This window comes from Harpia harpyja, chromosome 7 (assembly GCF_026419915.1).
Source record: "Harpia harpyja isolate bHarHar1 chromosome 7, bHarHar1 primary haplotype, whole genome shotgun sequence".
Lineage (NCBI taxonomy): Eukaryota > Metazoa > Chordata > Aves > Accipitriformes > Accipitridae > Harpia > Harpia harpyja.
This window is the reverse complement of record NC_068946.1, coordinates 16,973,268-17,001,055: the sequence shown is the minus strand read 5'-3', so window position 1 is coordinate 17,001,055 and position 27,788 is coordinate 16,973,268. Positions and strand designations below refer to the sequence as shown.

Sequence of the window (27,788 nt, the reverse complement as noted above, 5' to 3'; positions counted from 1 at the left end):
TCCCACTGAAAAGTGTTATTTTGCTGGTATAAAACTTTCCCCGTGAAAACTTTCTGACTGTTCACATGAGCTTCCTGCCTTTGCTCTTGCTACAGCATGTGTTGGGAATACAGAGACAGGGCAAGAATCTTCACTGCTTAATAATTCAGCTGCTCTGGGATGCTCCTGCTGCTGGAAGTGCCTGGCTCAGGTCTCCTCTCTCTGCACCCAGGCAGGGGCTGCAGATTTGTGATATGCTCTTGCGGCGCTCACCGAAGAGCTTGAACCTTCTGACTCGGAGGGCATGCTGCAAATCTCAAAGGCACAAGCCAGTGAGTATTTTAGGATGGCGTCAGGGACAAGACACTGGTTTCGCTTGTTGTGAGCTGAGCTTGTCGTGAGGGGAGTTTCAGTGCATCGGTATGTGGAGGTGGGAAGAGAGACATGCTGTTTTGACTTGTAATCAGCATTCTGCTGTTTCTTTAATTCACGGCATGACACTCAAAGCTTCAGACCAGATGCCTTTTCCATTATAGTTCAATTCAGAGACATCAGCGAGGAATAGTCTTATGAGCAAAGAGACACTGTCACCTATTTCACTGTCACCTGGAACAGCAAGCCTCTGAGGTGAGGGGGCTAGGCATGACCAGGACATGGCTGGAAGGGCACCATTTGTCAAAGAAAATAAATCGGTAGGGCATTTCTGCACACAATTGCTACTCTTGTCAGATCCCCTAAATCTCTGTATAAGATTTCTCAAAATGGCATCAACATAAATCTTTCTTTTCTCCCTGCACCCCCTCCATCTCTAGAGAGATGCATACATACACAGACATGTTTGTGCCTATGCTGCACCCTTAATGTAGGCTAAACCATAAATGTTAAGAAAGGGTGCCCTGATTTATCAGCAGGAATTTGGGTTGTTGCATTACATTACTGAGGAGAAGCTATGAGAACCAATAACCCCAAATCGGCTACTGACGCTCCTTGGAAACTGTATGTCATGTGTCAGAGGAAAAATATAGCTGAAAATTATGTTTCTCACTTAATCTCACTCTCTCTCATTCTCATTCAAACACAAACATACACATACCCACACATCCTGAGTTCCTCTCAGCAGAAGGCTGACATATTAAAATTAACTAATCTAAACCACCCCCAGAGATGACCTAAAGTAGCCTTTCTATGCATAACTAATGGGCACCTATCAAGAGACAGCTATTTCAGTACCATGATGAGAGGCAATAAATCAAATAGCAACCATTGGCATTTTTTGGATGAAGGAAGCATCTTATGTAGGAGCTGGGGTCCTCCTTGTCCAGCTCCCCTGAGTCTTTGACTAAGACAAATGAAATATGTGATTTATTCGTGTTTTTCCATTCCGTTTTAAAGGAATTGCATAACTGGGAATAAAGAAATGCCCTCATTGAAGTCAAGGTAAGTGTTGTTATCAGTTTCGACAGAACCAGGATATTCCCCCCAAAGGGGAGAAATTATCTGCTGATGTAAAGGGACACTTACCATATCTGGAAGTCTCATTTTTTGGCAAGTTAGCTCGAAGAATGAAGTTGTTCAAGCTGTTGAGATAGGCTGGAAGACTATGATAACCTTCAGGATTATACCACACCTGCACACAATTGAGAAATTGAAACAATTTGGGAGAGAAATTGTTACTGATAACATTTTGGTTTGTTCTGCTTGCACAAATGAATCATTCCATGGTTGTTATCTAAAGTCATAAGCTCTACAAGTTAAAGTCCAATGATTAAACCACATCAAGTACTGAATGAGTAAAAAAGCACGTTTCACCTTCAGCCCAAGCAGTCCCATCAGCTTCATTTGCCTTCTGGGAGAGAAGAAAGAAGCACTAGCTGGATATGTGAAATAAAGTGTACAGAAATTTGGTTTCTTCTCTGTAATAAGTTGCTCAGATGTGATGAACACCAGCAGTGGGGACTTCCCAAAGAAGGCTAAGCAGTCAAATGTCTAGCACCCCTTTGAAAGCCAGGGGGACAAAGGTTGCTTTAGAGCAAAAAATAGCCAGTTGTCACCTTCTCATTCAGCAACAGCCCTTCCCTCCCCATGATAACTTTTCTTGCCTATACCACGATAAACCCTGAGAACTGAGGGGAAAAATCAGATGACAGGACATGCACTTTGGGGGTATTGACCATCACTTACTTTAGGCACAACCCACAGCACCCAGGTTGGAGGTGTAAGTTACCTACTAAAGGACAGAGAGCTTAGGCTATTAAGGTTAGAGGCTTAAACACAGACCACAGCACCCACCTTTGCATATCCCCAAGTCCTGTGTGCTCAGTGATTTCATTCTCCTTGCCCTAGCAGAGCAAGGACTGAAGTCTGCCCTGCTTCCAACACTATCAAGGTTTCCAGGTATTAAATCTGACATGTGATAAGCAAATAGCTATAGCTTTCAGATCTAAGATGAAGCTGTAAGATTAGAGGGGTGAAAACATCTGCAAATTCATTACACAAGCTCTGAGTGTTAGTGAAACAAACCTTTTTGAGTTAATGAAATTCTCTTTTGGAGCCACCTCTGAAAACAGCACTGCTCTTGCAGGAACACTCTCCTGGTAGCTAGGTTTTGCAATAAGATTATAGGAACTTGTCAAAAAACTTGTATTTCCCTGCTACCTCAAATTTCAGCCTTGGTGCTTTTAACACTGATGTGTTACAACATTTTCACTGAGCAGAAACAGAGAAACGGGTATATCGGAATGCATCAGCCAGCCCTAGTTAAGGTACATACACTCTCTCATGAGATAAAGGTGCTACTAATTGATCTTTTCACCTCTGTATAATAAAGTTACGGCAGCAGAAAAATTGTCTCCTGCTAGCAAGAGAAGTCAGACCAATAAAGCAGAATGGGGAGAGACAAGGAAATGAACTGCAAGTCATCTCTCCCATGCCAAGCTGCAGATTTCAGAGGGTTTCACTTTATTTTCTGAAATATCCCTGAACTCGACATCACTTCTCCTGGGTCCCACACTTTCCATGCTAGGATGAGCAGATCCAGGTTAGTTACCTTAGTCAATGTTCTGTTGGGGGGCACCGGCCTGATATCGAACTGGAGATCTGTTGTCAAAGGCAGCCCAAAGCTCCAGCCACCATACCTGAGTGAAAACCAGAGGGAAATGCATTACTATCCTCATTCAAAAGCTTTAATACCTTTGGTTGGTGCATGTTAGCATGCTACTGTCACACCAGTTAATTGTAGCTTGACTTAAAAGAATTTATCCCAGGACATAGTGTGTGGCCAAGCCAAAACTGCTGCAGGAGCCCTTAATTTGGGGGAAAAAAGGGAAACAGGAACTTGGCAGCACTATCACAAAACTGTTCTGAAAGCCTCCATTTGAGAAACATTTTGGAGCTGTGTGGACTCCTAACCCACCTGCCTACCACACAGGAATAAGATGACTGCTTCTTACCCCAAAGATGAGCAGCTTAGTTTAAATCAATGGCAGATGAACATATTCCTTGACAACTTTGATGGCAGGCTATTTTTGCCCCAAGACATGCTGTGCAGCTGTGTTGCAGAGTCCAGACACACTAATAGCTCTAACAGCTCCATGGTGCAAGAAAACATTCAGCCTCTAATTTCACTGGAACGGATGCACTTGTTTAAGTGAAGAACACACTGAGACTCTTCAGAGAATCAAACTTGGAGGAAAGTCTCTCCCCAGTGTTTACTTCATAGAATCATACAGAATTCATGACAGGCTGTGTCAGATTTTCCTCTTTTTAAGCATTTCTGCGTCAGACAAAGGCTTGTCTGCGGATGCAGCCACCAACTTATCAGATGATTGACAGGCTATCCCTAGGCTATCTCTGCTATGATCAAGCAGAGTACTTGCATGAACCTTTATCTTTAACTCCATGATTGCAGGACATTTTATCTCCTTTCACCAGATTCACGGAGACCACCAGCAGAGAGGCCCTTCTAAACCCCTACTGCACTGTCACCTCTTCAAGCACAGTGGATGCGATATGTATAAGAGGCTGCTCCCAGTGCAATTCAGAGGAGAAGGACTAGAGGTTTATGCTGTACCGTTTTTGCAGGAAGTCTTTGGTAGTTGCCAGAATGTAGGTCTCCACTTTGTGCCCTGTGAGGTTATAAAGTGTCCGCGTGGAGAAGGTCCTTCTGTGCGGGGGAGTGTAGTTCGTCTGTGGACATGTCTGAGAGGAGAGAAATAAACAAAAATGTTAGTGTCTGTGTTTTAACTATAAACTATCATATCAGGACAAGATTGAGAGCAGGCAGTGGCAACATTCTGGTCCTGGGACTAATGCCTACAGAAGGTGATTGGCAAATCAGGGTGCAAAGACACATGGCATACATCCCTGCACGCTGTCCTGAACATACTTAGTGAGGTGCTTAAAAACATTTGCCTAAATCTACAGTGCAGTTCTACTGACATCAGTAAGACCTTGAAATGTGCTTCATGCTATGTAGGAAGATTTTTGCTGAATTAAGGCTGATCCTACTTAGCAGAGCAGCAGACTGACTGCACAGACAACTGCAGAGGACAGAACAACTCACAGAGCAGAAAACTCTATGGTGGCCTCAAACTCTCATCTTGCATTTCACAGCAGCTACACTCTACATTTTTGCTTTACTGTCAGTCATTGGGAATATTTTCCCGAGCTTCAGAGAAACCCTGGATTAGTCCTGAATATATAATTTAACATGCTGAGGGTCAAAGTCACATTGACTGTTTCATAAGGCTGAAGTGTCCTACCAGACAGCATGCTAGCTGCTTCTTTCAGCTCATCCATAACAAAAACCCTGGCCTCCTCCATTGTGTATCTGTTCATAACTTTGCATCAGAACACACAAAATAGCTTCCTTCATGCTGAAGAACACCTGCCTGTGCCTGCTAGAAGTGAGAGTCAGTGTTGAACATCATCCTGACTTACCCAAGAAATGATGCCAATACACTTAATTTCACATCATTAAAAGTATGTCCAGAAAACTGCATAAAATAGCTGCATTTTAAGGAATGACTAGGAATAATCCACTAAGTACATTCTTTATCTTACAAATGGCATCACGCTGCACCATCAGTCTGATTTCCTACTAGAAAAAATCTGAAGACAGGTGAACAGCACTGGAGGGAGGAGAGCTCAACTTCAAACTGGACTGTAAAATGGTAACATCCTTGGGACAGAATCTGCCTTTTCCCCATGTGCATGTAAAGACACTAAGCCCAGCAGTGCCCATATCTGGTACTGTATGTACCACTGTAAAGCAAATAACTAGTACTATTAATCATCACTATTTATAGTACAGTGCAGAGTAAAAGCAGATGGATCTAGACTTTGGATAAAGTTAAATTCTGAAGAGCCAACAACAATAATAGCTGTGCTTTCATATAATGACAGTGCTTGTATAAAATGCAATTTTCCTCTTGAATACATGTTCACCTCTGCTAAATGGGACAACGATACAGCATGCAAAAACACCGTTAAACCTTTTCCCACCATGGGGAGTAAGGCAGATATATTAGCATGTGAATCTTCTGAGGATGCTGTTTCCCTTCCTGTCCCCAAACTGGTGCAGACAGTGGTTATCCAGTGTACAAATTCAACAAGGCCAAAAAGAGACAGGAGGAATTTGAACACTGAGTTCCCCTTAGTGTCATGCCTGCCCACAAAACCACTCCCAACCTACAAGCCCCCCAAATATCCCCCCAAAGCCCCGCACTTTCGGGTTTATTCAAGTTACCTGGATGCCATCTGTGCAGTTGCAGGCAGAATACTTAGTTCTCTGGTTTCCACTGATAATCCACTGGCCAAGCATGTCCTCCTTTAAACACTGCCTGAAAATGAACACATTTTCCTCTGAGGTTCTCTATGCTCAGGTGTGCAAACAATGCTAATTGCTGTCATGTTTAATGACAGCAAGGATAGCAGTGAGTAGCTTCAGCAGAAAAGCCGACCTTCCTGTCAGCTCCGGGTGCTTCAGGGAATACCCATCCTCCCACTGTCTTCAGTGCCTCTCGGCAGAGAGCCCTCACTACTGCTCTCTGTGCCTGGATTCATTCAGCTGATTAGAAGGAATCCAGACACCAATTCATTCCCACAGTAGACAGTGTAAGGAGTTAGCATGCAAAGGCCAAAATCATCTTACAGTGCAGAAATAACGGCTATTGTCATTGCAATAACTGGGAAGTCCTGCAATGGACTGTATTGAGTAGGCAGTCACTGTAAATACTCAGTCGAAATATTTACCTGCAGATATGAGCATGCAAGTCTGCCCAGGATTTTACTACCAATTCTTTGAAAAATTATCTGTAGGGCCTGAAACAAACCAGCCCTCATTGCACAGCTTTTAGATACAGATAACAAAAGCTATGCTGAGAACTTCCTGGGTGGGCTCAGTGTTATAATTGGGACCGGGTCCTGGGACCGTGTGGAAGTCTCAGTCTCAGCCTTAAAGCAGAGTACAGTTTCCTGTCTTCAAGGATATCTACTGTTCTGTAATGGACAGATGCAAGCCTTTGCTCCAAGCCGCATGGGAGCCACGTGGGCTCTCGGCAGGGCTGAGGTCGGCTTCACACCAGTCATGACTATACAGCGCTCTGCTCAGAACTGACTTGCATCCTGCCAGCTCAAGTCCGTGAGCAGCGCAAGCTTGTGCCTGCCTGCAAAAGGCCAGTTAGACATCTCCTAATGAGCTGAAAGAGTCTGCAAGTCAATCTGAAGAGAGGCAGGAGATATTTTTTTTCTCTGCATGTGGCAATGATATATGAAAATTCTGCAAATGATCAAAGATAGTTATTAAGGTCTAATGGCTAATAGTGTTATGTCAATTCTCTTGCAGATTTGGAATTTAAATGGAAGAAAACCAAGAACTACTTACGAATTGCTTTCATTCATGCATGTGTTATCCGTTCCAGGGAAAGCAAGCATCGAAGTGACTAAAGCATCTGTGGTTTCATTAAAATTCCTAAGAGTTAACAAAGGAAAAAGAAAACAGGAAAATGTTCAAGGTACTTCCACTACCACTGAGCAGAGGAAAACTGTATCTGAATGAAACAGGATTTATTTAAGATGTTAAATAAATGATTATTTGTGGTGCTAGCCCTGCAAATCACTTAAGTACATGCAGTACCTGAGGACAGTCACACAGGTTTAAAAGGACTGCTCATTGCTTAGAACTGCACAGCTACTCCAGTGATTTGCTGCCGCTAGATCTAAGCAAGATACTGATGAACTTCTGGACAATCAAGATTCTGTTTCCAGGGAAAAAGCATCTACTGCAATTTTCAGGCACTACTTCTAGTCTTGTCTCAATCAGCTCTCTCATCTGTGATGTCCCTTTGGTTTTGGTCATTCGGGAAAATGCTTCTCACTTCTGACCCAGCTCTCTAGCAATGATCCATCAGGAGAAGCAGAGAACATTAGGAACAGAGGACTCAGACATGCAGTTCTGGCTCATTCCCCCATCTAGCAGGACTGAAGTGGAAAGGCATGAGCAGTCCTGGGAAAGAATACCTAAGAGCACACATACTTGCTTTAGAGTCAAATTTTATACTTCCAACTTAAAGCTGAGAACCAGTAGAGAAAGACAGCCGTTCGCATCATAAAATCAGAATGATAGAAATTATAATCATTTTGGCAATAGGATTTTTAAGCACAATGAAATAATTCAGTGGTGACATCTTAATCACACTGAAAAAGCGCACGCCCTTCAAACTGACTGCGTGCCTTGGACTAGCGGGGCCTGGGCAGAAAAGCATGCAGACAGTTCACAAGATTAATAGAATTTGATCCCAGAGTTGTAATGCTGGAGACAAACGACCTCTATTTCACATCGGGGGAAGAGTATATACATTAAGAAAATCCCTGTGGGACAGTATGGCTGTCACAGGGCCAGAGGACTCCAATGGGAAACACAAAGAATATTCCTCACATATTTCCCAGTGAATTCCAACTGAGAGGTTGTTTTTCTAAAGCTTTCTGATTGCTGGTCTGAGCCAAGCCATCACCCCCAGAGATCCTTTAGGAACAGGATTTCTACACATTATCTGCGTAACATAACTACACAGATAACATAGCTACATGTTCTCTGTGTAACAGCTTTCCACTGGGTGTGCTTAGAAATAATCTTGATGGTTTACAAACAAATGGGTTTAAGGATCACAAAGAACACCACTCACCCAAAGAAATCTGCCTGGTTGGATGTGCCGTACAGAGAGGGGGAAAGAATTAGTTCAGGATATTCAGTCTCCTTAGTTCTCAGAGTCCCAAGTCCCATCGCAGCCATCACAAAGAGGACTGGGAGGACAACCTGAGCAATGAAGCCTCTGACATCCCGCCGGGTATGGTGGAATCTCTTAATGAACAAGGCTGATGTCTTCTTAAGCAGCAACGGCAAACCCTGCAGGCTTTTTGATCTAATCAGGAGCTGATCTGGGTACAAAAGAAGAATGCATTTTGTCATGGATCAGTATTTGTGAAATGCAGGGAATTGATGGTTATAGTACCCTGGGAGTACATTTAGTTTCCTGCACTCCTCTTACAGATGGCAAATCAAAACTACTAAGTTGGAACATACACAGGGGTCAGGCTTGGGATGGGACTCAGATTTTGGCTCTTGAGTCATAAGCTCACGTGACACCAGGTTTTTTGTTTAATTTCAAATGCGTACATGTAGTGAATCCATTTTGAGATCTTGCAAGAGGAACACAGGCTTCCAGACGCAAGAAATTATCTACATCCTACCTACCCAGCTGCAACTTACAGGGGAAACATATTATTCTATTATATTTGCAAACTGAAAATTTTCATAATTTAGAAAGCAGGTCCTCAGACAAATCAGTAAGAAAATTAATCCTGAAATAGGAAAACAAGGCACATAAACCAGTTGATCTTTTGCATGGACACAGTTGTGGTATACTAAAAGCAGAGCCAAATCCTGTGCAACCTGTTCCTCTTTATGAAACATTAACCTATATGATACAACATGAAGCAAATCCTTTTCAGTGCTCTCATTAGGGGTGACACAAACCACTTCTCTATGCATGACAGTTACTGTTTACAGTAACATTTACAGTGTAGGTCAGCTTTGAGAAGTGAGTACGAAAATATCGCTTTGCTGTCCCTTGGAACAGGGGGCCCCCCTCCCCTCCCTAACTATAAATCATAGATTTATAAATACAAAAAATGTTTCTACTCTGAGAAGCATTTCAGCCAGGTATTTGCTCATTTTTAGTCCATGCCACATTTTGCAGCTCTCATACCCTCAGAGATACTGGTGTAGCTTGATTTTCTTCTGCACGTGAATTTATCCCACTGTCTGGCCCTTTGGGCTGTTTTACCATACTGCAATGGCTGAGACACAGCAAAAAGCAGCAAGGAGGACCCAGCTCAGAGCTGTGCTGCTTTTGCAACAGGCTAAGGGGTTTCCACAAAGTTTCTCTCCAATTCTACTAGTTATGTGGAAACAATTCTCTACACCAATTTCTGCAATTACTTTCAGAGGTATACATTTGCTCTTGCACCCACACACTGTATTTGATTAGATTAGAACCTGTATCAGTTTAAAGGAAGGCAGATGCAAACAAAACCCCTCTGTAATTTATTCTGTGATTCAGACTATTCCAGACCAGTGGATCTAACCAACTGTTGAGTGGTGTACTTCTAGTGATTTATTGGTTTTGTGATTCCTGGTTGGGTGAAATGTGGTTTTCAACAAAGAAAGAAGATGGGGAGTTCAGTCAGTCCATCTGTCACTGTTTGCATCTGCGACAAATCTGGAATAAAACCTGGAGGTAATTTAGTACCGTCTCTTTCTGTGAAGGTATCTGTGCTCATAGACATTTCGTCACTGCCAGTTTGAGCACTGGCTCCAGGCAGCTGTTGGGGCAGTTCAGCATCTTCTTGCTTGTCCTTCACTAGCTCTTTTGTCAGATTGAGAAACACCTATGGAGCAAGAAAATATGAAGGAAAATTGGTCCAAATGACTCCATTTACCAAAACAATAATCAGAATCCACTCTCCTACTTTGTAGCTGTAGTTGGTGCAGCAATTGTGAATTACAATCCTTTCTGTTCCCTTTGTGCTCTGCGAGAGAAATTCACTTTTTTTCAGTATAAAATTGTTGTTGTCCAGCTCCTTGTCACCTCCTGTCTCTCTTCTGCTGCAGCAGTGGAAACTTAAACCTTTGCAGCTGCACCCTGGACTTACCTTGTCCTAATACCACCTGCTACGTGACTACTGAGTAGGTGTAAATGAAGCTGCATTTCAGCTTGGGCCCTACATAACTCTATTCCCTCCACACCCACACAGTGAGCAGTGCATGGACAGTTCTCCCTGCATGGCACCAGTGAAGAAACCAGGAGGGCTGTTTCCCTGGGATATTTTCCCCTCTAGCCTCTGACAATCCCAGCTGCCTCCATGCTCAGAGTGTGCACGTTCGTGGCACTCAAGCTGCACATAGTACATGCTGTGTAACTCATTCTTGCTGCCTTAGGAAAACACCTTAAAAGCAAGCAAGAATTTCTGAGCAGAAATGTTAACAATCTCCCTCCCTCCTTTCTGCAAGACAAGGGTCATCACTGCTCATAATTTATTTTTATTTCTGATGCAACTAAATGTTTATTTGACCCAAGATTTCCCCTGGGCAGAAAGGTGCCTGTGTTACTCCAAGATGCACCAGGTGACTCACTTGTATAATACAGCATCTATGCTGAAGTTCATCATTTAGATGGTTTGCTAACTCCCTCCTTCCTGGCTGCATCTGCAGACAAACCCAGACTCATGGAGACCAGGAGAATAGTTCAAAGAGAAACACGTCGTTGCTCTCTCTCCTTAGTCTAACTCCAGTATCTCATTTTCTGAGTAAAATGCCAAAAAGCTGTTAGCAAGGTCAGACAGTGGTACACTTTGTGCATTAGTACATGTATAGATTTATGAATACATCTACACACTCACATGTTCGTAAGTGTAACACAGTGAACAACAAAACCACTTCTTCCCCTGCCTGCAACTCTTACTTCCAAAACATGCCACTGTCTAGCCCAGAAAGCAGAGCTACACAGTGCTGTGAAGTTAATCTCCATAACATTTCATTAAATCAAGCAGACCCTGAGCTCATACCTCTTCCACGGTTGTGTTTGAGATCCCATAGCAACCAAGGTGGAGATCACTCAAGCTGGTATCGAGGGCTCTGAGAAGCGCCTGGTAGGCCCCCGAGACTGTGGACTTGAAGGGGGGAAGCACGTACACAAGCTCTCCACCAATATCCTCCTTGAGGTAAGCCTCTGGGAGGTGGGACTGGATCAAGGAGGTCACTGCTGTGGTGTCACACTCCTCTATCATGTTCTGAAAAAGAAGGAAAACACTCTGGTCACCAAGAGGGTTGTGACATCAAACTTCCACTGTGGGTTTAGCCCAAATTCTGTCCCTCAGCATAATCAGTAGGTGAGCTCAATCCAGGTATGCAACATTTGAAGTTAAATATCAAAAGGAGATGAAAGTGGGTTTCTGGCCCTTGAAGAGGGAGGTGTGGCACTATGTCCATCTTGGTCCATCCAAGACCTTGCTGGGCTCCCTCTGTCTACAGGGATACTGGGATTGGGCTGAATCAACCACTTTGCACTAGCTAGAGGGTTTGTAGTACAACAGAGAAAAAGCCTAGCCACAAGAGAGCTGACACCTGAACTTGGCTGCCAGCACAAATACACTCTTTCCCATGAAAAATGAGGCTTGCACATGGGTGTTTTTTCTTTTTCTCTATCTATACTGTCAGCAATTTGGAAGAGAGAATGATCTCTTATGGTATCTGCACGTTATTCTGCATGCTGGGGCTACCAACAGCACTGTAATTAATGCTATCAAGAGCAGAGTTCCCTCCTCTTTGCAAGCAGAACATTTTGCCTCAGGCCAGATACTATCGATGGACTCTTCCCATCTGCTTTATTCCTCTGAACTCCAGAATTCACACTATGCATCCAGCCTTGCCTTTAACCCTCAAGGAGACACTGTTCTTTTTCAACAAACCAGAGCACTGACTTTCCTGTTTTCCGAAGGCCATGGAGGCTGGTCTGGTGGCCCCGCTGGAGAGCCTCTCTCTGCTTCAAGGGAAGTGGAGGCCACACATTCTGTTAGCATCTCTCACCAAGAAGCAGCGTGCTCACATCCAGATCATCAATAGTTGTTTGGTACCACTACCGTCCTTGGATCCGTCACTCAGCTCCTGCCAATATAGCTGTAGGTGCCTGCATCCCTGAACAAGCCTTGATGGCCCCTCTCAGAGACAAAGCTGCTGAGAGATCTAGCTCAGCTCCATGCAGGCTTGCAAACAGGAAAATCTCTGCCTCTGCCTCCAGCAGTGCCTACTGTGATGACCGTGCTCATGGGACACGAAAGGGAGCTAAGGCCCAGCAGGGAAGAGAGGATAAAAAGGACTGGATCGTGCACCTGGGATACAGGAGGCACAAGTTCAGATCTCTGCCTTATCTATTAGAGCTTCAAGGCTTTGTGTAGAGGGGCTGAAGCTAAGACTCCTGTGTTTTAGGGAACTCTCCATATAGGCCGTGTTTCTGAAGGAAACTTATTTATAAAAAAAGCATGTGAATTCCAGCATGGGACAGGCAGAGTGAGCTGGAGAGCAGAGTGCACTGTAACCCAGGTATCTCAGTGGTTGAGGAATATGAAAAAGTGATCTTACTGGCAGCCCAAGGAAACAGTCCAGCATATTCTTGAACCTGTGTGGCCAAAACCAAGGGTTTAAATCCAAAATATATCCCCACTTTCACCCGGGCATAAAGTGGTTGCATTAAGAAGTTATTCCATGAAAGTGAAATTATACTGGAACAACCATTCCACTGCAGACATCTAAGACTGACATGAACCTTCTGCAGCATGCTTCATTTCTGTGGGACACTATGACATGCCTCCTTCCTTCCTGTCATACAACTGGTTCAGTTTCCCACCCAAGATGCTGAAAATTTAGGACCAACTCAGACACAAACCTTCTTTTTTGTGAGTGTCAGGTGGTATCCATCACCAAACGTTTCCTTGAGGTAGAATGGCGAACCACAACATTTGAGCCCTCCATGCTCTAGGAAGGCGATTCGGTCACTCAGAACTTCTGCTTCATCCAAGTGATGTGTTGAGAGAATGATGGTTCTGCCTGGAAAAAACAAAGCTGATGTCAGCCAGCACAGAATAAATACATGTGATTACATGAGACAGGTGAAAGCTATGCTGAATGAGGGGACACAGAGTATCAGGTGAAAATCAACTGCGCTTTTTTGCAATTATTAGTGAAATTGGATGAAAGGCAACATTAAAGAGAAGCTGAAAGTTACTGTATTGTAAATTGTGTATTATGGTAAAGCTACTTTTCAAATGAACCTGTGAATTTACAGAAACCAACCAGGATGCACCCAGAGGGCCTGCAAAATCCCAGTCTCCCACAGTTCCTTCTCTGTGGTCTCCAAAACCCATAATTCAAAGCCACTGATACCATGAATCACCTCTGCCACTGGGCAGCATCTTGTCTCATCACAGTACCTTTTTTATTCTTGGAGATAATTTCCCAAATACTTCTCCGAGAGCATGGATCCACCCCTGTGGTTGGTTCATCTAGTATCACCACCCTCGATCCACCCAGGAGAGCAATAGCTATAGATAACTTCCTCTTCGTCCCCCCGGACAGGGAGCCGGCTAGCTTGTGACGATGGCTGTACAGTCCAGTCTCCTTCAAAGTCCTTGAAAACAAAGAAAAAACAATGCCCAAAGGTTGTACTTCAGGTATCTTTTAAAAGCAGGGAATCTGAAAATACCCCAAAAACCATAACTGCAAATGAAAAACTGCTCAAACTGACTGAATGGTCACAGTGCAGGGAGATGATTCACCCTGTAGCTCAGTCACTGGGATTTTAATTTAAAACATTTTTTTTAGGATGTTTTCAAAGTTTCCATCTGACAAGTCAAGGTTAAAGGCTCAACCTCATCACCTGAGAACACCAAGATCCAAACTCCCTGGGATGTTCTGGCTGCTTCACTTCTCTGCAGAACCAATAAAGCCGACACCATCTTTCTGCCTGGTTGATTAAATCTCTTTCTGGGGAAAATTGTAAAGCAGCAAGGACTAGACCCTGAGGCCTATAAATTAATCTCCAAAGAATTGCCACAGAAGGTTATAAACCCCCTGGAGAAGAGACACTGTTTTCTTACAGCCACAGATACCAATATATTCCTGTAGTTAGACCAAGGCATTATTTGAACTCTACACTGGATCTGCAACACTTCTCAAAACCATTCATTTGAGCTTTGCAGTGGCAATGGCACTACCACACAATAATTTCGACAGCCCTCTCTCCCTTCTACAACCCTGCTATTTTTATACCTCTTCACTTCTTGGTAGAGCTCCTGTTTACTCCAGTGAGGGACTTTGATGTACCCGTAGAGCAGCAGGTGTTCTTTCGTGGTGAGGTAGTTAAAGAGAACGTTGTGCTGCATACACACACCCATGTTCTTCCTGATAACCTCCTGGTCGGTCCTGATGTCTTTGCCGTACACAAAGATAGTACCTGATGATGTAGGGAACAACCCAGTCAAAATAGATCTGAAAGGGAAAAAAAAATAGAAAAGGAAGTTAGAAAAAGGAGAAAGCCATAGGTAATTTTTTCACATGGTCCTGTACCTATCACCACTTTCAAAGTTTCCTTACATCACCATCACACTTCTTCCAGCCAGAGACTACTGACCACTGCTTCTTCTGCTGTCTGACCATGCTTTGGCAGAGCGGTGGCCAATTAACATCAAAGGACATCCTCGCACCCCTCTGCAGAAATGCAAGAGCAAGTACCAAGCTCACACACTGAGCTCTGGCTACTTTTCACATGTACTTTTATCTTCTTCAGCCTTCATCTCCCGAACTCAGAGCATTGCATATCCCATACATTAATATTTGTGAATGCCCTTGACTTCCAATTTAATCACTGGGAATTCATATAATGCAGTTACTCTTCATTCTTTGAGGTTTATCTGCAGCATCCAGACAGCCTCATATTGCTAACCACAACAGAGATTGAAAACCACGTTTTCATCTTACTAACCACATCAGAGCATGAAAAAATGATTTCACTGCCATTATTAACAAGAAATGGGAGAGGACTTCCAGACAAGACACCTCACAGTGGGCAGCACTTTCATCTAGTTCAAGCAAATAATTACCTACCTAGGAATACCCAACAGACCCAAGTCAAACACCTTCTGCTCAGAATAACTATTTGCACATTACAGGTCATTTTTGGTGCTGTCCTGCAGGGACTAAAGGGAGAAGATGCGTCTCAGACTGCCCTTCACTCTCCCAGAGCTGCTCTCTCCTGGGACTTTTAACCATCATTAGAAAGGAAAGAAGTAACTTACTTCTGACCTTACTCAGAATTTGAAGCCTGCACTAAGTTTCAAGAAGCTACTATACTTTTCTGCATATCACCTTTGCCTACACTTTGCAAACAGGATATGAGATGAATTGATAATGAGCTGAGATGAAGTACACATCTGTCTTACTCATTTTGGCTCTTCTGAGGCTTCTATTTATCAGCTTAATGTTGCTTTCAGAGTGATGCACATATATATCAGTGGAGAAATCAAGTTCTACAGGTCTGTTTAAGTGCTGTTATCTAACAACTCAAACAATAATTTATAAATGGCAAGGCTGGAAGGGCCAAAATGCCCATGTATTAACCCACTGCCATTCCAGCCCAGCCAACACATGAGTTTGTACAGCTGAAGTATACCTTTATTAAGCTTTCTTGCTAATATCACTTCAGCTTTGGTGCGTGCACAAGCTACCCACAGTTTTCAGAACAACCTAACCCCAGGCACCAAAGTGTCATGGAACGAAATGCTAGAACAGTTGCTGTGCTGTGTATTACAGGTATCCCACCAGATTAAAAAGCATGTTCCTAAGTAGAAAAGAACCTTTAATTCTAATAGATGAAGGGACTGCTGAGGTCATCCATGAGCAAGATAAAACTACAAGAGACATTTGGCCTAATAAAGTATCTTATTTAGTCTCCCAACACTGCAGAGCCCCACTTGCTCTTTCATTCACCCAATCATGCCCCACAGTATATAAAAAAACCCCCAGCTTTAAAGGATACGCACATGGTTGTAGTTTTCCCAGCTCCATTGTGTCCCAGCAGGGAAGTGATATTCCCTTCATAGAAGTTGAGGCTGAGGTTGTCCACTGCAGCTTTGGATCCATAAACCTTTGTTATACCACAGAGGGAGACTCCCAAGGTGAGATCAGTGGGCTCTGGTTCCAGGTGAGGTGGGGGGGCACCTTTGACATCAAAGGGAAGGGTCAGAGGACAGTTACTACACTGCAGCAGGTGTTTGTGCTACTTTTTCACCTCAGAAATAAGCAGGGCTTTTAAAAACAAAAGACAGCAAAAGTAGGTGCCTTTCAGCTGGGAATGTAGAGAACATTTCACAGGGTCTGTATCATTCTCTCTGGGATTTCTCCTTTTTACTTCTGCAGCTTCTAATAACTCTTGATGATAAGCATTAATCGCTTTTAAAAAGGTCTCATATTTAGATGTTTTGGAGCACCTAACTTAAATTTATACTAGGCAAGCACAGTAAATTGGAGGACATACAGCAAAACTACTGAGTTATTTTCAGTTAGGTAGAATCAGCAAGCTTTTATGTGTTCTCACAGTATTTTACAGGCTAAATATTTAAAGAGATGAACAAAGAAGCACTCATCCCTTTTGCCAAATGGAAACCTGTATTTGCTTGCACAAACCAAAGCGTATTTCTACGCAGAGCATTGTAGACTGATATATATGCATCTAAGGTAACTGCCCTACTACAACATACACAAATATGCATGTGAAAATCAGTACTGGATTTCCACACCACATAGGAAGAACAAGTATAATTTAAAAGCCAAATCTCCATTCACGTAAGTAATGGCTTCCAATTTTTCCTGAGCTACAAAATAAGGACGAATAGAGAAATGTGCTTTCTGAGTATGGTGCCCCTTTACAAATTTGGCTTCGTTTACCTTAAACATAAGTTAGTATCTCTACCCCATCTAGCATTCACATACATATCTTATTGTTGAGGGTGGCTTCTTTCCTTAACATCAGCTTGGTGAAGAGAAGGCCTCTTCGTTTCTCATTCCAGAAGGGGAGGTAACTGCTGTATTCGACCCAGTAAGATGGAAGCAACGGGAAATACCAGGGAGCAGCCACGCCATATCTACCTGCAAGGAGAAGACGAATCTCATTCAGATATCTGTTTCTGAGGAAGTATCACTACTGAGGAGCACTCAAAATAGCAAAAATAAACTCCACAGAGGTCTCTCCCCTCTTGATGTGCTCATGTACTACTGATACTTGTTGGAGAATTTGCCCAATTGACACAATAGTAAGCATTCACTAATTTGTTATTCTGAGTAACTTCATAGCTGGAGGGCAGGAGTACTTTACATTTTCCACTGGGTAGATTTCCATATGCCAGTGGACTGCTTCATTAGGTGGTGAAGAAAAGCAAAAGACAAATGTACTGGCTCTTGCCCAAGGCAGGAATTACTTTTTGAAATCAAATGATGTAAGTAACACAACACAAAATCACTCAACTGACAAATGCAGGCTAACGTGCCCTGTTCTCATTTTCACTGAGCAGACCGCAAACACATCCTCCCATGTCCTTGGCTTCAGCTTCTTCAGGAGACCCACCTACCCATGTGATAAGCAGAGGGACCCTAATTCTTCCTTGCTCTGCTCTGTCTCAGTTTCACTAATACTCTCAGACATCTACAAAGTCATGCTCTCTTTGACCTAGAAACAGAGGTATCCTCTATGTGCACACTGTCTTACTGCCTGAACCATGGAATTGGCTAGTGGTGTATTCATTGTTTTCCAAAAGAGATGGTACAGCGCCAGCCTCAATGCTTTGTATCCTTACCTGGGAAAACATTCCTTATATACCATCCCAGGATGAAGTAAATGAAAGAGTCTATCAGAATGACCCAGCACATCCAGCCAAAGGAAGTGTTGTCTCCAATCATTGGGGACTTATACATGTTGTCCCACTGCAGACCTGCAGAAAGGAATTTAGAAATACAAACAGAATCCATATTAGTTAATGAAATGTTACAACCATGGGAGCTCAAAGCCTAGTTTTGTCTACAATAAACATACCTATGCCCTGTGCCTCGTATCGAGCAATGTATTGGCTTGCATAACTGAATGCAGTTGGAGACAACAGACTCTGCGGAATAAACAAAATTGAAAAAAAAGAACTTATGAATTAGTCTCAAAGAGAAATCAAGTCAGTCAACCAATAAGTTACCTCACTGGCTTGGTCCAGTAGCCAGAAAAATTAGTGGGTTTCTTTTTCCAACAGTCACAAAGAGCACTGGACCAGGCTTATGATGGGTAACACTTCTGGTGATGGGCTGTAATGTCTTCTTAGAGCCTGCCTGCCTTTTGCTTCCACACCCAGGACCCAACTTCATCTCTCATACGGGGCTTTATCTGAGGCTTCTGAAATACAGGCTGACTTCTGGAACCCAATACCTACCTATTTCCACCCTTGGTAAGAAACAAGGCTTTACATCTATTTCCACGGCTAGGAATTTGAGACACATGAAACTAAAGGACGAGCAGAGCCAGCAATGAGCAGAGCCAGCCCTCCTTCACAGCCCTGCTACCTAAACTCTTTGCTGAGACAGCCTCATTTTTCAGAGTGCTTTTGCTTTGCAACTCAAAAGGGCAAAGTACATAGCTCAAGCTACTCTGATTCAGCTGGCAGGTGGGAACTCACTAAAATTCCACAAGTATTGCTTTCAGTCATGGGACACAATTAATTCCAGGTGTCCCTCAAACAGGCCATAGCTAACACTCCTGTCGTGGTGTCATACCTGTCAACACCCACTGATGCAATTTAGAAAGGCACCCAACTCACGTATATTTGTGACACAAGCTATAATAAGAGCTGAAGTTTATTGAAGGTGAGTGTCTGCTTCATACACATGGTCCCTGTCATTGAAAAGCAGAACTTACCAGTAGGCTCTTCACAGAGAAGCTCAAATGATTCTCGATGACAAGCAACACGATGAAGGGGAAGAAGGTGAGGATGTACACGAGACTGCCCACCAAGGCTGCTATGTTGGTGTTATTGAAGAAAACACTGATGAAGTAGCTCATGGCTATGATGGACAGGCTGTAGTCCATAAGGTACAGGAACAGGAGCACCATGTTTGTTTTGGGAAGGATGTCACCCACTTTTAGAACAATGATGAGGAAGGTGATAGTAATTAGAAGGAAGATGGCGCACTCTATGAACCAGGCAATGAAATGGCTGCTGGCATTAACACCCATCATTTTCATGTACTACAGAGAGAAAGGTGAAAAAAAGAATCACAAATGACAACTGTTTATTAAAAGATCTTTCTGCTGATACTGAACTGTTTCTTTTTTCAGTTTCTGGACAGGGCATGCAACCAAATTATGCTCTTTCATACTTTCGTATATGGCATGTTGATAACCAGGGAGAAACCATGCACTCACATTTCTGGAATGCCCTAGGTTTGCAAAGCAGTCTATTGCAAAAGAACAGCACAGACAGGATTTGCAAGTATGAAGCATTGCAGCCCATAAGCTCCAAAGCAACTTCTGGCTTTAGATTTGTAACTTTTCTAAAGTATTTTAGTTATTTTTTAAAATAATGCTAACCAATCCAATGGCTTGAGTGTAACAGCTCTTAAGTATCTTTGAAACCAAACCATTTCCCACACAACCTCAAGACAACAAATAATAGCTAAATTACCATGGTTATGAGGAAGCAATATATTATATTAGCTGATGATCAAGTCCACAAGACTTGTATAAAACTGTATTGTTAAAGCCAAAAGAAACCACAGGTGCTGGTGTCTTGTTGTAGATTATTACACGCCTAAAAAGACTACTGACACCCTAGGTCTTAGAGACAGTGAAACTGGGTTCCCTAAACTAAAGTAGCTGGCTGTCAGCTAGCCACTGGGGTTCGCTCATTTTCAATCTCATCAGTTCACAGAGTGCCCTTTCTTGGAAATGTTTTTGGTGAATCAGTATTTGTTTCCATGGTATCGGATAAAAACCAAATCTGCTTGAGCTTTTGTTGCTTGCTGAAGCTTAGTTTTACAAAAGTTCTTTGCTGCTCATCTCTGTTGATGGTGTTCACACTGAAAACTTCAGTTAATTTAATAAATTCCCTATGTCTCAATGTCATTTCTTTTTCAATAGACAACATGAATGAAGAACTTAATTTCAGAGAAGCTAATGTAATATGTAGCACCTTCTGAAATATTAAGTATAATAACTTCAAGGATAGGAAATAAGTCACTTTTCATGTCTTTGTCCCCAGTAGGTATGACTCAGTCAATTTTTAGAGAGCTTTAAATCTTCAGAAAACTTGTAATTTTTTGAGGTGCCCATGTTTCCAGTGTTCAGAACTGCAAAGCAATATTCTCACCACTTGAAGGGCAAATGCCCTGCATTTCTGTGGTTTTGAGCTTGGTTACAATGTCAGAATTCAAACACTTCAGGTCAAACAATAGGTATTTGGAATATTATTTTCTTTAATGCTTGTTTTGCTTCATTTAATATTGCACGAGACATACTACCCACTAATAAGGAAAATCTGTTTATAATATTGCACGCCCCAGAAAGTTTCACCATACCTCATAAAGTCTCAGATCTTTCTCTTGAACAAGTGTTTTAACAAAATCAGCTATAAACAGCACCCAGGCAGCCATCAGAGCAAATGGAAGAGAGTAGGTCACGCTGGTTAAGAACCTGTAAAAGGCAAATGCAGGCTTTAATGGAATATGAAATGTTCTGGGGATTAAGGTTTTATACAGAATATATTTTTCAGAATAATACTTTGGCACAGGAGAAGACATGCTTATATTTCAAAACATGGAGTATAATTAATAATTACAAAAAAGGCTATTTTGCCACTGCATCGGATTTTCTATTCATGAAACTCCTGACTGTTCAAAACTGTTTTCTTTTTAGGGATTTCCAGATGCCTTCTGGAAGTTTTGCTTAGCAGCACCACCGGCAGGAGCAGGAACTGCCATGGGCAGTGGCATCTCCTGGCTCTCTGATGGGGTGCATCCCATTTTGAAACATCTCAGCAGCCATCCATAATTCCCACTTCTGTTAATAGATATAATGGCCAAATTTTGTTATCAGGCCATATTTCCTGGTGCCAAAGTTTGGATATAGGTGCTTCCCCTCAGGGGAATACCTTCCCCCACGGGACAGGTATTGCAGATCCAGGTCTACAATGTGAGCTTCACAATTCTTGGCTCCTCACTTTAGTTAAAATCTTTTTTCTGTGCCAAATGTGCACAGAAAAAAGACAACAACGGCCAACAGTAAATTTCTCCTTTTGTGATGGAAAGCAAGTTTTTATAGCAGGAGATTCACTTCATTGTATCTACAGGGCTTATGCTTTCCTCCCTCATTTCTAAACCTGGCTTAAAAAAAAATGCAGTATTATTCCTGGGAAAGGTTTAATGTACAACAACAGTAAGAAATTAATATGATTACATTTCTTTTTAAATTTTCTTACCTGTAAAGCCGAAAATTTCCCATAAACCAGCGCTTTCAGGAAATGCTTCCATGCAAATGAAGCCATATTTATAAAGAACAATGAAAAGGCATTTCAGTAGCTCTACTAGTTCTTTGTTGTTTGGGGTTTTTTTGGCTACCACCTTGTGCATGATCTCTAGGCTATTAAAAATTCAGCATTTCCCATCACCTTCTGTATACTGGTATATATATTCCCTCCTCTTCCCTACAGGATGGTAACTATGCAATAACAATCGATAAACAGTCATTTTATGATGACTTCTACTGGATGCAAATCCACAGCCTTTAGGTATTTTAATAATTGAGCAAACTCATGTCCCTCCGAATCTGGCATGGGGATGGAAACCCGAAGGCAAGCAGTTTTCTCAGCAGCTCAAGAACAAGAAAAGGAGCAGATAGCACCGTAGTAAATGCCTCCAGCAGCCAGTTAATCATTGTACAAAACTATCTCACAGCAATAATCCACGTATTTGCTGCAAGAAGCTGACACTTGGTTTGAATGCTTACTGCCTGTGTACTTGCAGGCACTTTGCGTGCCGTTACCTTGAGAAGAGTTTATAGGTCCCCAGCTCTCTTAAGTGACAGGCTGACACAGGAGGTTAATGGGTCTGCTACAGCTCCTACAGCTATAGCTCCCAGATAATATTTTAGCTCATGCAGTAGTCACACAGGCTTTTCAATAGAAAGAGCTCCTAGGTCTAGTCTGTACTTTTGGTCCAAGGGAGACCCTCATGTCAGGGCGGAGTAACCATCCAACCTAACCAATACTATTTGCTGAAGATCCTTCAGTGCTTTCTGATGGACATTGAAATCCCTCCCCTGTGTGTTTTCCACTCAGTTTGGCCACCAGCTGCGGTCAGGGTAATAACTCTTAGGAAGTACCATGTTGCCAGCTTTCCAACGCAAACCAAAATTGCCTTGCCAGAGGGGCAGGTCCTCAGCTGTGAGAGATTTGCTTCTCTCTATTGCATTTGGCAGAGATGCAGTTTATACTAGCTGCAGATCTGGCTCAAGATGAGTGGAAAGGAAGATGATCCGAAACTTTTTGATCTGCTTCACCATTCAAATCTTATTCTGGTCCACACACAGTTCACGCTGCACTCCTCTGTATAACAGGCTGTTAACCCTGGCAACTCAGTGCATCAAAAGCTTCTCTGTCCTCCCTCATTATTGCAGAGATGAATGGTACAATTTCATCTTCCCCCTTATCCTTCTTAAAGCATCTGATAGGCACTTGTATTGAGAACTATTCACTATACACTGAACATTAGCTAGAATCACTGGAATGAATAACAAATAGCACAGCTGGATAGCAATCTCTAGGAACAAAGCTCATAAACCTAGGGACTCTTTTTTTTGCCCAGTAAATACCATTTCCCAAGTTCTGCTGCATTGTCTGCATGTAAACATCTGCAGAACAAGTCAACACTCATATTTAACCCAAGCCCTGCCAACCCCACTCTCAGTTCCACCAGGTGTAGTAAAACAGGGACAGCGAATTTTACCTGCTGTAAAACCTATAGTTACCATGACAATTCAGGTACATACAGAGCACTGAAAACAAAAGATTAGGCAAACTAAACATAGACCATTTATACTAGAGTCCAAAATTCCCTATTTTGTTCAGGCACTTGGAAAAAACAAAACAAAACAAACACCAAATGAAATTATTTCTGTGCCATGTGAACATGGTATTAAGGAGACCAGCGCAGCTGGTGAACTCCACCAGTCAGACAAGATGAGCTTACACAAAGCAGGAAGACAAAAGCCACACAAACTTACATATCTTTATTGTAGCAGGGGTAAGGCATGGCCTGGACTTGAACAGCTATTTCCTCTGGATTCTTGCCAGTCTGTAACTCAATAATGGCTCTTTCAATGCTGTCCTGGATATAAATAAACGCGCGGCTGTAAATCTGGCTTTGTGAGGTGGAATTATGCGGGCCCACTGTCCAGATGCGCTCCCTTATTCTGTTGGTGGTTTGCGTGATCCTGCTGCTCATTCGGATGGTGTAGTTGAGCACAGGAGGGAGGGTCAAGTCCCCATAAACTGAGCGTCCAGGGCTGCTACGACTTGAAGGCAGCTTGAAAATGACACCTTGGAAAAGAAAGGGAAAAGGCTTTCCTTCAGAGCCAACAGCACAGGAGCAGTACACACAGATACATAGGAACTCATTTTTATAAACCTTTTCTACATTGCAATCCATCATTTCATTTCTTTGCTGCACAAATAATGCTCACATGAGTAGGCTGCTTATCGAGGGTCTAGAAGTGGAAACTATACATCACTGCAGCTACTCATACTTTCAAATGTGACCAATGATTCTGGGTGCGAAAGACACCCCCAGAGCCTTTAAATCTTCTCCCACTGAGCACTCAAAACCAAAGGCTCTTGAAATAACCAGCTGTATTTGGAAAAATCTTGCTGTTAACATGACTGTCAGATATCTGTTAGGTATGTCACTCAGCACACGCACCTCTCATGAATGTGCCCAAAGGTATTCTATCAGTAGAGCTCACATAGTGATGCTGTAACATAAAAACCTCAGGAATGCAGTGTTGAAAATTGTTCATGACCTACACACATATTTTTGTGCCCACACAAATTCCTGCAAAGCTGAGACGTGTAAGAATATAAAAGCTTTGCAAATTCCTGTTACGAAATGGCATGCTGTAGATACAGTTTGACAGACAGGACTTTTTTTCCTTTAAAATGTCTGTTTGAGTAGAGGCAATACCACAGAAGTTTTTCTCTCCAGAATATTATTCCTGATTATTCCATATGTAAAGCATACGATGGAATGGAGGACAAACATGGAAGAAAAATGCTTTTATGGGAATAGACAAATATTATCAGGGTCTGAAGTTCCAAGAAAAGAAAAATTATTTATGAGGTATAAAACCAAACAGGTCACAGGACTTATAAGTAAATCCTAATTGAGGAGATATTGGGGATTCTTTAAAAATTAAGGCACATTTGTATCATTCAAATTAATATATGTTCCTATTCTCTACTCCCCCCTGCCTCTCTCTGTGGTCTGATCTGAAGCTGCAGTCCAACCCCACAAATGTGAAAAGTGACTGGAAAGACCCAATATAATATTGCAGTGTTTGGCTGGAACATCTCAAGAGCTTCATGACCTTCTAATAAATTGAGCTGTCTCATGTTTGGACTTGATCTTAAAGGTCTTTTCCGACCTAAATGATTCTGTGATTCTATGATATCTTTCTCGATTAAAACATCTTTTCCCATGGGGGGCTGAAAGAAGGCAGCTGTCATGAAGATCTCCTAAGGGCAGTGAAATTTCATTCAAACTGATAATTAACTAGGAGAAAACACCAGTTGACCAAAGGTTTTCTATATAGACAGTGGAGGTGTAAGAGATGAGGAGGTATAAAAAGGAGAGTGTAAAACACTGCCATAAGGAGGCCTCAGTGTGCAGGTCCCACACACACTGGCTCAAAATCGATTGCTGTGCGGTGGGAGCTGTGACCACAACAGTTGCTGGTGGAAAGCCAAACTTCTTATTCTGGACTCCCACCCTGTACCAGGCTAACTTTAATTTACAGGGGCATTTGAGACTGTCACATACTTGCGAAAAGCTCGTTCTTCAGAAAGAGCTCTTTAGCCACCATTTCCATTTCCTCTAAGTTTCTGACTGCCTGAATGCGATTAAATGAGACACAGGAGGACACATTTACAGCAAGGGTAGCTAATGTATTCAGCTGATTGACAATGTCAACGTTGTTCTGTAATTCCAGCCGAATATCATCTGGAAAAAAAAAAACAAAACACAAACAAAACCAGTAGCATCACTACACACAGCAAAAAATCCATCACATCATTCCACTCTTTACACTAACAATGACACTAGAAAGGAAGAAAAAACCCACCATACTAAACATTAAGTGTACAATACATTTCTGCACTTAGCAGTGCAATGAAGGCAAGTTGTTGACCCAATTTTTATGTTAATCATTTGTACTATGCTTGTGAGTTCGCCTTTGGGGGGATGCCAGCAATGGGATGTGACAGCCATCCCAAATCAGAAGTTGTTACTAACCTGCTGAGGTTTTAGACTCGCATATGATGCTCACCATTCATTCCACATCTTATGGTTTTTGATGTAATCAACTCCTCTGTTGAGCTGCTCTGTCTCAGGGGAGAATGTGCTTTATCCAAGCACATCTAGGAAAAGTTATGTCTGTTGTGCTGATGTGTGTACTAAACCTGATAATGCAGTTTAATAAAGATGCTGCTGTTTCCTGGCTGTTTTAAAAGGTGACTGCACAATGCAGTGTAACTAATATGGAACAGCTGCTGCAAGCACGATGATTTTATGGGGAGTTAAGACAGGAGATGCTACTCATGAGATAACACAGGGGTCATCACGAGCAGTATGTAAATATCCTTCTGACTGCAACAGACTACAACTACTCTTGGTTTATGCTGGGTTTTGCTGGCATAACCCAGATTTATGTTGACTTGTAGGGCCACTCATTGAAAAAGCAAGTAGGGACAGTAAGACCAGCTAGGAAGGGACTGTGATCACCGTGCTGTGCACTAACAGGGGATGTATCCACCACCGCTGCTAGCTGATAATTCCCAGAGTGCAGATCAGCAACTCCCACCTTGAAGGACCATCCAAGACCACCAGAGAACAGCAAATTCCAGCAGAGCATCTCCTGTAATGATGCCTCTGGCTTCATCAGTCTGGGTACTTTTATCTGATCCCTTGCTTTTCTGCTCTGAAAAACTTTTAAGTTGAACCCTGATGTGATGCAAGTGAGCTCTCCACGACATTTCCCAGGTAGCTCATTTGAAGTGATAATTATGGATAAACAGTGTCCTCCAGTGGCCACACTCAGCTGCAGAGATTCCCATCCTACTATCCCTTCAACACTCACAAGAAACATCTTTTCATACAAGCCCTTTGCTTTCTAAGAGTCTTTTCCCATAGACCACAAGATTTTTGAATCACAGCTGCAATTGCCTTGCACTAAAGTATCTGATCCTGACCAGAGAAGAGCAGTAGCAGAGCATGGCTACAGTTTGATGACTCTGGGGCTCCCAGACCTGAACTGCAAATAGGAGGGCAACACATGTGGTGGAACAACTTACCCAGTTCGTTTATTTGACTCAGGAGTTCAGCTGCATCCAAATCCACCATCAGCTTGATAAAGACCTGCACAAAGGGATTCTGCAGGGTGTTCTATCAACAAGCAAAAAGAAAAAGCATCAGTTTGATCAGAAGCCCCTTGAGCTTATTCAGTGTATTTCTAAAATACAACAGACCAGCTGCCTTCACTGAGCATTTGTTCAGCCCCCTCCTACTCCTTTCCTGACCTTCCATATTTCACTCTGTGTATCAGGATAGGGAAATGTTACCAATGAAAATGTCATACAGAGCCCTGTGAGTACAAGCTAGTGTTTCTTGGAGTCAAGAGAGGATGCCTACTGAGTCTCCACGAGGCACCAGAGTCCCATGGAAAAATCGTGAATAATCTTTGTTATTCTAAAAGTGCAGTACATTTCACTTGTGTCTGCTTAAGTCCTGTGAACACAGCCAGAGCATAATGGGTAGGTGGCCAAAATTCAGCTTGGAGACCGGTAGACAGATTTTTGTTTGGCTGAATAGTTTATTATTCTACCAATGAGTGCAGTCAGCAAAGAATATTTCATTTCACTTTTGCATATTCCACTCTAGATTTTCTGCCACTACCATGGAAATTACAATGAATTTCAGCCACTGAAATTAACTCCTAATGCTTTAGGGTTCCAGAGACCTCATTTTCATAGTTTTGTAAGGAAAGGGGACAATTTTTACTGTGGAGAATGGGAAGCAAGTATGTGAAACATTACAGCCTACTGCTTTCTGTATCCATGCAAGGCTAGGTTCCTTAGTGGAGGAAAAAGAAATTTTATTTACATTCACTGAGGTACAAAGACATCTTCTAGCTCTTATGTGTGTACCCAGAGCTACATGCTTATTATAGATACTGTTTCATTTTCTGAAAAAGTCATTTCTTGCCTGATCTTTGCTGGCTGGATCACTCCATCAAGCAGAAAGTTAATTTACAAACTGAAGAGCATTCCCTGCTCATCTTAGCCCTCCAGCAGGCCTCAGCATGGCCAATGTCAGGGAGCATATTACAAACAGATCATTTCAG

General features: G+C 42.5%; 1 protein-coding gene across 1 annotated transcript in view; it reads right to left on the bottom strand.

Moving 5' to 3' along the window:
- ABCA12 (ATP binding cassette subfamily A member 12) overlaps positions 1–27,788 on the bottom strand; it is a 90,507-nt gene that overhangs the window by 18,604 nt on the left and 44,115 nt on the right. The window contains exons 21-40 of the mRNA XM_052791744.1: positions 26,740–26,830; positions 25,211–25,390; positions 23,400–23,715; positions 20,699–20,813; positions 19,041–19,370; positions 18,177–18,246; positions 17,941–18,075; positions 17,081–17,236; positions 16,132–16,309; positions 14,363–14,581; positions 13,525–13,721; positions 12,981–13,141; positions 11,104–11,328; positions 9,789–9,927; positions 8,163–8,415; positions 6,863–6,949; positions 5,726–5,819; positions 4,049–4,176; positions 3,026–3,113; positions 1,501–1,606 (exon numbers count right to left, since the gene is read on the bottom strand). Of these exons, the coding sequence (XP_052647704.1) occupies positions 1,501–1,606; positions 3,026–3,113; positions 4,049–4,176; positions 5,726–5,819; positions 6,863–6,949; positions 8,163–8,415; positions 9,789–9,927; positions 11,104–11,328; positions 12,981–13,141; positions 13,525–13,721; positions 14,363–14,581; positions 16,132–16,309; positions 17,081–17,236; positions 17,941–18,075; positions 18,177–18,246; positions 19,041–19,370; positions 20,699–20,813; positions 23,400–23,715; positions 25,211–25,390; positions 26,740–26,830 (3,268 nt within the window). The remainder of the gene's footprint in view (positions 1–1,500; positions 1,607–3,025; positions 3,114–4,048; positions 4,177–5,725; positions 5,820–6,862; positions 6,950–8,162; positions 8,416–9,788; positions 9,928–11,103; positions 11,329–12,980; positions 13,142–13,524; positions 13,722–14,362; positions 14,582–16,131; positions 16,310–17,080; positions 17,237–17,940; positions 18,076–18,176; positions 18,247–19,040; positions 19,371–20,698; positions 20,814–23,399; positions 23,716–25,210; positions 25,391–26,739; positions 26,831–27,788) is intronic.